The sequence below is a fragment of the Nilaparvata lugens genome, chromosome 6 (assembly GCF_014356525.2).
Source record: "Nilaparvata lugens isolate BPH chromosome 6, ASM1435652v1, whole genome shotgun sequence".
NCBI lineage: Eukaryota > Metazoa > Arthropoda > Insecta > Hemiptera > Delphacidae > Nilaparvata > Nilaparvata lugens.
Genome location: NC_052509.1, coordinates 23,696,669 through 23,705,783, shown reverse-complemented (window position 1 = coordinate 23,705,783; position 9,115 = coordinate 23,696,669). Strand labels below are relative to the sequence as shown.

At 33.2% G+C, this 9,115-nt stretch overlaps 1 protein-coding gene across 1 annotated transcript; it reads left to right on the top strand.

Moving 5' to 3' along the window:
• Positions 1-1,654: 1,654 nt before the first annotated feature.
• LOC120351846 (selenoprotein K-like) lies at positions 1,655-8,216 on the top strand. Its single transcript, XM_039430470.1, has 4 exons — positions 1,655-2,063; positions 5,838-5,925; positions 6,350-6,430; positions 7,680-8,216. Exons 1-4 carry the CDS (start codon positions 2,045-2,047, stop codon positions 7,780-7,782), a joined length of 291 nt encoding a protein of 96 aa, XP_039286404.1. The 5' UTR covers positions 1,655-2,044; the 3' UTR covers positions 7,783-8,216.
• The last annotated feature ends 899 nt before the right edge of the window (positions 8,217-9,115 follow it).

Sequence of the window (9,115 nt, the reverse complement as noted above, 5' to 3'; positions counted from 1 at the left end):
CCAATGAGACTACCTCTCAGCGTAATCACTCCACCTGCACCAATAAAACTGAAATTTATGAATTGCTCGAAATGTAAACAGGCAAAATATGAGTTCTCGAGAAGTGTACTTTGAGTGTAGAAGAATTACTGATATTTTTTATCTATCACCTATTGAAATCATTATATGATAATTTTCAATTACTTACCTAACATTACAAATTCAACTTCAATTTTTTTTCTCTTCCAGATTATTCGATGAAAAAATTATTTTCTCAGTGTTCTTATAATATATTTAAAGTATCAAAATTGACAACAATTTCTATATTTGAATATTATTATATAAATATTATACCTGAATATTATATTATATTTGTATACCTAAACATGATCCCAATCTGGATTTAGAAGAGAAATAGTTGAGAAAAAATGAAATCAAAATAAATGGATGATGTTGCTATCCTTTTCTGTCACTGAACAAAACATAGCCCCTATCCCTTCCATGCCTCTCAAAATTTAGCTTACATACCATGTAGAAATATAATATTGATTACCAACATATTTAGACCCGAACTCAATTATTATTAAAATTCATTTTGGAAAAATCTATAACAAACATATTTTAATGACTCCGATTACCGCCAGAGACCTTGAAGGTTTAGACCCAATCCCAATTATTATTGAAATAAATCAAAATATCATTGGAAATATTCATAACAAATATATTGTATACCAAAGTCCTTTAATAAGGTCTTTGATTACAGCAATCAACCATGGAAGGCAGTGACAAAAGATTATAGAAGATGATTGGTAACTCTGTGATCTTGGGACTTCAAAGCCCTTAGTGAGGTCCAGGCTATAATGGCAGTGGAGAAAGATAGGAGAACAATGTTGCCGATCATCTGTCTTGTCAATGCCTTCTATAGATGGTAGCTGATATAGATGTAATATTAACTGTTCATCATCGTTTAAAATAATAAATTACATTTTATTAAGCAAAAAACTATATTTCTCAATAATTTCATAATACATTTTTGTAATTGAGATGAGATATTAACTGTTCATCCTCGTTTAATTAAAATAATACATACATTTTATTAAACAAGAAACTTTATTTCTCAATAATTTCATAATTAAGATGAGATATTCTGTTATTAATTATCAATTCTACATTGTTAAAAGACGATCTGGCAACAGAGGAAAGTGAGAATGAGATAGCGCTATCCACTTTGTTGAATAGACAAGGCTAGCAATACCATTGCTAATATTATCTCCAATAATTATTATTGAAATATTCTGTTGTATTCTTGGTTTTCAATAATAAATTAACTCATGGGTTCATTAATTATTTAAAACTTATTCATTACTCTCATAATAACTTCCTATTGAACATATGAATCGTCTGACTCCCTCTGTAAGTCAGGTTTACATGCAGTGAGGTTTACACTAGCCAGTGTCTTATTAGTTGGTAATATGACATATTTCCTCTTATCTCACAAGTTCAAACATACTGGCTTCTCTACCTCTCCATTATAACGTGAACCGGACTATAGCAATACCAATGTCAATCAAAAATTGCCTTTATAACGTGGACCCTACTATAGGATATATGAGTCTTCAGAAATATATTAAGGCGGTCAAATTCTATTTTGTACAATGATCGATTCAATTTTCATGGGTAGAATGCTCTTCGCAAAAGCCTGCCGTCGGAAACAACAAGATAACTTTTCATATTGTATAGGATTAGGCTAATATAATTATTTTTATCTCAATTCATTCGTATTAGTAGGCTTTGGAAGAATAGACTCAAGTACTTCGATGATTGATCAAGAAATGATTACTCAATTATTATTATTGTAAATTTGTCAATAATGCATGTAATTAAGAAGGTCTTGAAGACTGTTCATCTGTCATAGGAAATCAGATGTTTGCAGACAAGACAATACTAATATTATTACTCATACAAAAACAAGACAGGATTGACAAAACTAAATTCAGGCCAAACAAGTTTATTTCTGTTTTTGTGATTTAACTTCTCAACAGTCAATTGTATTCTATAAGGCAACATGGTTTACATAGGATCAGGTAAGTGAGAATTAGTTGAGATCATTATAATTAGGCTATATTATATTATTTACATGTAATCCTAAAATGTGATTCAACACTGACGTGTCCTTGATAGGTTTCTTCTATCAGGATGTAATATTTATTATAATGCTATACTTGAATATAAAATTTTATTATAATTTTGTAGTATTTTCACTTCTAATTATAATAAGTTACATATAATTAGAAGTCTCATTAAATGTACACTTTTTCACATTTTCATAATAGGATTACAATAACCATTGAATTCAACCTTTAAACTGATTCCATTAGATTCCTCTTCAAATTTCAGATTTTTTTATTCACCTGTTGAAGGCTCAAAAAAATAAATAATTTGAATAACTTACAAATCTGCCAGATTCAGATAATTTTTTGAAGACATGGGTCTGGCCGCGACACCAACCGTTAACGCCTCACCTACAATTAGGCACCTGCTTTTTGCATATTCCGTGAGGTGTGACACGGAAACTACTACCCAACGGCACTGCCAAGTCGGTAGGAAAGTATCATGGAGTAGGCTATTTAAACCTGCATTGAGTTGAACCACCACTGTTCCGGCGGTACCTGGCTCTGCAAAACGCGGACATATCCTCTAACTCGTCTACATTCAAGGAAAAATACACTTGGTTTTCAATTGTATACGTCTTTAGGGTGGGCGCTTGCACTCCACCAAACAGGCGCCCAAAAGGGGAGGCGAGCGTTTCGGAAAGAAGGATCAGTGAGAGGGTTTTTTGACACAGGTACTATGATGCTACTTCCAGAGACGGAGACGTTACCCGATTCCCACAGTATGGGTTCCATTGTTTGGTCTCATAGGATTTTTACATGCCTGCTACTTCCAGACTGTGTCCAGCTACTCCCAGAGACGGAGAGCTCTGGCGACTCGGTCAAGCCATGAAACCTGCTATAAGCCAGGCTACTCTCAAAGTCACACAGTCATCTCGTGTGCTATGATTCCTCCCTTCACCATGAGAACCAGTGCCAGCGGCTGGTGGCTAGTGTATCCAGTACTTCCCGAGACTGGGGCGAGGAACGAACTCCAAAGTAGCTCTGATAAGAGCTTTCTAGGAGCTCAAGCTCCAGCCTGATCAATCAGGGACAGATCGTTTGAAGACAGCTACAGCCCAAAAAGTTCACAGTTGGAAACAGGAAAATCCTACTTTTCCCTACTCTGAAGTATCTGGGAGTGACACTGGACAGGCGCGCAGTTTTTCTGCCTATTTGTCGACAGTGGCAAACAGAGCTGAAAAGACAGCAGCTGCATTCCAGAGGATGCTCTCAAATACAGGAAGCCCTAGGCAGCCTAATAGGAGAACACTTGCTTGAGTGGTGCAGTCTGTGATGTTATAATATGAAGTCCAAGTTTGGTATAGCATCACAGAAAACAAGAGATCGCTGCAGAAGCTGAAGTATGTCAGTCGAAAAATAACCATCAGGGCATACTACCGGTTCCTTCCCTGTTGATGAAGGAGGGATTGAGAATTAGTGGTTCGGGGGTACAGCTCTACTGTATAAACCAACACAGCGTATAATATCCTCACATCCTGTGTGTCGAATTTTCGAACAGATTCCTTCACCCTCTCGAAAAAAGCTTTTTTTGAAATTAACAACGTCTCGACTTTACTTTCAGTGCACCGGCTATCACCTGATCACCTAATCAATATTACTAGTAGTTCTGTGAACAGTAGACCTCGCGCAGTTATAAACCACAGCCTCCTCTTATACAGCCTCCTCAGAGTAAATCCTGTCTGTAAGTCGTGTCGGCAAGATATCGGTGTGATAACGGCTAGTGGCTGTTGGAGCTGGTGTATCAAAAATGACCAACATCAGATCAAATGCTAATCTCCTTCAAGACATACTGGCAACAGGTCAGCCCGAGCTTAAAGCAGAAAAAGGTTGAGTGAAAACACTATGTTACTTTCGATTATTGCATGCAATAATCAATAGTCGACAGCTGATTTACGATGAATAATTTTATAGTCTGATTTTTACGGGAATATTGCCGTTCAAAGGAGACTTAAAATGTAAAATTTCAAAAACTTTTTATATGACGACGCGAAATTCAAAAAGGAACATACCTGTCAAATTCCATGACAATCGCGTTTTCCGGAACATAAATATAAACATAGAGATAGATGCAAAACCGTCGACTTGAATCTTAGACCTCACTTCGCTCGGTCAATAAATATCGATAGTATTGAGTTCATATGCATTGTATCTCAGTTTTATTTATTAGTTAGTTAGCTAACTAGTTTGGTTAGTTATTATAGTCCAGTCACTATATACATTGGTGCTTGCAAGTTATATTGTATTCTAATTTTTCAATATAAATTATTTGGATACATGAGAGAAGTCCAGAACCAATTTCTTCATGCAAAATCTCCTTGATACTGGCTGGCCCAAAAACCTCTTATTGTCGGTTCATTTTCCAGTTTTCAGCTATTTATGCCAAATCCAGTTATCGAACAGAAAAAATTACTGTTGCCTTGTTTTCGATTATAAAATTATGAATAAAATGAGCTCATTCGGAACTCTCTATCTCCTATGAGTACTGAATTATGATTTTTCAAAAATGAATAAAATGTAAAGAAAAAATCAATTCTGATTAATTTTAGTTTTTGATCAACAATATCTTCCGATTGTTACCATTTAGATGTATAATTTAAAATCCCTCTGGTCGTATTTTTGTGCTTAACAATCCAAGATCAGGTAGAGCGCTCTATCTTATATAGATTTCCAGGCACATCTGACAACAATGCTCCTTGTATTGTGAAAAACATCAAATTTTCAGCTTCAACTATAATCTCCAACTACATTGTCCTCACATTGATATTTCGCAAAATGACATAACCTCATGATATTATGTTCTATGAGAATCACCTGTTAGATGCACTTTATTTCAGTATTTCCTAGTGGAGAGGCACGCATAAGGACACCTTAAGGATCAAAGTTCCAAACACTTATAACTTTTGACTCAATGCTCAGATTTCATCGTACTACACTGCATTCTCCTTGGCTCGTCAAAGCGACTCAAATAATGCATCATAAGTCAAATTCGGTCGAAAAATGGGAAATTTATTGTTTAGTGTGATTACCGAAAATACGAGGTTTTTGGGCCAGCCTGTATCAACGAAATTTTGCATGATGAAATTGGTTCTGGACTTCTCTCATGCATCCAAATAATATATTGAAAAATGAGAACTACAATATAAATTGCAAGCACGCCCTCTTTTTTATATTGATTGGACTATTATTCGGGATAATTTTTTAAATTTTATTTCAGTATATTAGTTCAGTTCAATTTACGATAGTATTGGTTACTGAAATTTGATACTATCAATATTTCAATATCGATGCTTGATACTGTTGTACTCAGAGTAGTGTTCCCTAGACAACAATGTTGTATACATATTTGAATTCCTCTTCACCTCCTCTATCAATAAAGATGGAGCCCCAATGTTGGATTCTACGGACCATATACTGGAGTGCCCCCAGCTCATTTCAACAGGAGCTCACAAAAATTGATGCTGATTAAAATGTTGACTGGAAACCTTTTTTGAAAATCATTAACTTCTCATTTTCAGGTCAATCTGTTTTTAATTATGCCATTATTATCTATATAATATTAATTTATTAAAGTTGAAAACCTGTAATGTTTGTACTGTATGTACTTGTATTTCTAAGTTACTTGAACTATTGTGTTGTTTCAATGAAGTTATTCAAGCTAATGCACCTTTGAATAATTTTTTACAGACGGACACATCAGCCAAGGCTCAAAACCATGGGGCTTGAGTCGTTTGATTGACACACTATGGGCCCCATTGAACTTCATTGCTTTTTTGTAAGTACTGTTAAAATCAAAAATCAATTTGGAGTAAATACTTGAAAGTTGATGAAGTAACGAAAAATTTGGTAGCCAGTAATTTCTTTGCAATATAATAAATTGAATATTTTTATTTATTACATTGAATGACATGAATCAATATTTTCACTAATTTATTGTCGACATTGACTCTTTAGAATTTCATTTGGCATAATATCTTCCACAATTCTTGAATATTCCAAAATAAATATAAATAAACCCCAGTACGGATTAGTATAATATTATATCAATTCATATTCTCATACTATTAAACTCTCTAGATAATTTAAATTCTGTTTAGTTTTTAGAAACCTGATGTGGCAATCTATTGGCATTCAAGTTGAAAAATCAGAAATATTCGTTTCATTACCGTATAACTTGAGTTTTTTAATATATTTTTCAGTTTCCAAACACTAATCCCTGGAGGCAATAACTCTGGAGGAGCTACTCGATATTCAATTGGAGGAACGTCGGCTGGCTCAAGGTAATTTGGAAAGTTTTCCAAACAATATGTTCGAACACATAATTTTGTATTCAATAGTCTCTAATTCCATAAGTTCAAATTTATTTCATCAATTGAAAACAATACAATGAATACAATGTATGAATCATAATAATAATAGACAAGCAAGAAGTACATAATAAGATTCCTATCAACACATAGATTCTTAAACTGAAAATATTTTTTTTTCAAACCAGCAAAGCCTAGGTTTGTGCGCTGGCATAGGTACATAGTAGAATAGTACTACATTGATAGAGTTTGTAAGGAAAAATGTAAAACACTTTTATGTTCACAAAAAGAAAAATGTTCGAGAGCGAGAGAAGAAGATTAATTGATTTATTATTTTTATTTTGTGCTAGGTCTATACAGACCCATTGCACAACAAAACATTCCAGAAAACATCAGATAGTAAAAAAATAATAATACAGCATATACTGATATTCTGTATAATAATACAGAATATGATAATTATATTCAAATATATAATTAATATAAAAAATATACAGACTATACTTGTCTAGAAACTTCTGAACAGTTTAATTTATTACTTGAATTGAAATTATTCAAATTGATGTTTGGGCTCCTTGATTCTAATACAGTAAATTGTGAAACCTATTATTGGTAACTTATTAGTCATTCAGCTTATTCTTCTACACGAATGTTAGCTCAACTAAAAAAGTTGTTGTCAACTTAAAGTATAAATACAACTTATATCATGATGATTACTTATCAGTTTATTACAGGATGATATACTTTCAAAAATTAACAATAAGTAAGAGAAGAAAAATCTCACCGGGTTATCAAATGAGCTTGCAACCGTGGCGGGAGTACGGCAGCGGGTGACTCAAAAAATAGTTCGGATAGTGGTTCTGGAACGTTTGCCACTGTATTCGCTCCTAGGGAGTGAGCTCGGTGTGGCCTGGTCCATTTGATAACACGTTGGAAAAGTTTCAAAATTTAGCGAGATCAATGTATCATGGTATTGAGAAATATTTTTCAGAACTCCTTCACTGCGAATATTGAGAAAAGAGTCAAATAAATCCGATGAAAACCGGTTCACATAATAAATTATGGTTTATAATGAAACCAAATATGATTATCAATTGTTCCATGTTATGAAAGATAATATTACACTGATACATTCCATCAATTATGTCATCACAATGATAATTATAAGTATTCCAAAGAATGAATTACACATTTTAATTGAACTTGTTGATTTCTTTTACAGTGGTTCAGCTTCAAGACGTCCTCCTGGCAACGGTGGTTCCTCAAGATTTCGCACCATTTCCGATGTAGCGCCACCTATGCCTTCTTGCCGCAGCTGCATGTGAATCCAACAATGAGTCAACGGAATCTCAAAATTATTTATAAGAGCTCCTTCCTTATTTCTTTTCACAAATCGTGTTTTCTTTCGTTCTTCCAATTTTTCTATTTCATATGAGTTTTATAACTGCTACTGTTTTTAAAATTAGGTACACTCTTGGAGCTATAAAGGAAAAGGATATTTGTCCGAGGAAGAGACAAATATTCCAATATTCTCTGTTATTAATAAATGTTGTTTTATTGATAAATATGTATAATTCCATGAATTGTCGAGACCAAGTTAATGTTTGTTCTATTAATTTGTAATACTGGGAACTATACAAATAAAAATGTATGCTTGGGTGAAAAATAATTTATTATCAGCCTATAGTACTACTATCTAAGATGTAAGATTAGAAAACTAACTGTTAATAATAAAAGTTTCCAATTTTATTACTATCGATATTAATTTTTAATTTGGTCATTAACCTTCTCATTTTACATTTAATCTCAAAACTAAAGTTTAGTTTGATTTTAAAGGTGTATGACAATCAGGGTTCTTCCTGTCAAGGAACAATAACAGCATCTTCGTTGTTCTGAACAGTATCGGAATTGTGATGTCACAATATTATCATACTAGCCTATTTCCTGTCTGCTTGATAACAATCCAACAAGTATTCATTTCTGTAATATCTCCCTTTTGTCAACGCACTAATTTCATATATCATCATTCATTCATTTCTATGATTGTATCATAGAAATGTAATCATAACACTCAAATGTATCATAATTTCATAACACTCTTCATCCTCTCAATGGAAAATGCAAACAATATGATTATCTTTATTGAATAATATCTAATTTTCAGAGTATTTTTCATTCATTTTTCAGAGGATAATAAAATCATTATCAGAGAAAACAAAATTTCAAAAAATAAGGCTTTTTGCTGTTCAAGAAATATTCACCTCATGCAGACTTATTTAGTATTGGTTCACATCGTTTGTTCTATTGGAAATCCACACAGTGCATTACTATGGCTTCTAGAAATGATCTACATTTTGTATTCGATTTCAGGAGACATTGAAGAAAATATAAACAATTTCAACTCTTCGCTACTAGTAGTTCTGTGAACAGTAGACCTCACAAAGTATTCTCATCCACAAGTACTTGATTGAAACCATAGACCTTCTGGAAATACAGCAATAGACTGGCTTCTCCACACATCTGTGTAATCACTTGTCAGCTGATTTATGATGAATAATTCTATAGTCTGATTTTTACTCTAATATTCACGTATGAAGGAGGCTCCTTTTTTCTTTCATATTATTATCCTTGAAAAGCAAAATTTCCAAAAACCTTGTT

Bases quoted from the DNA above. Each gene is read 5' to 3' on its own strand.
- LOC120351846 (XM_039430470.1), top strand. The intron at 5,926-6,349 runs GTAAGTACTGTT...TATATTTTTCAG, and splicing joins TTGAACTTCATTGCTTTTTT to TTTCCAAACACTAATCCCTG. The intron at 6,431-7,679 runs GTAATTTGGAAA...TTTCTTTTACAG, and splicing joins GGAACGTCGGCTGGCTCAAG to TGGTTCAGCTTCAAGACGTC.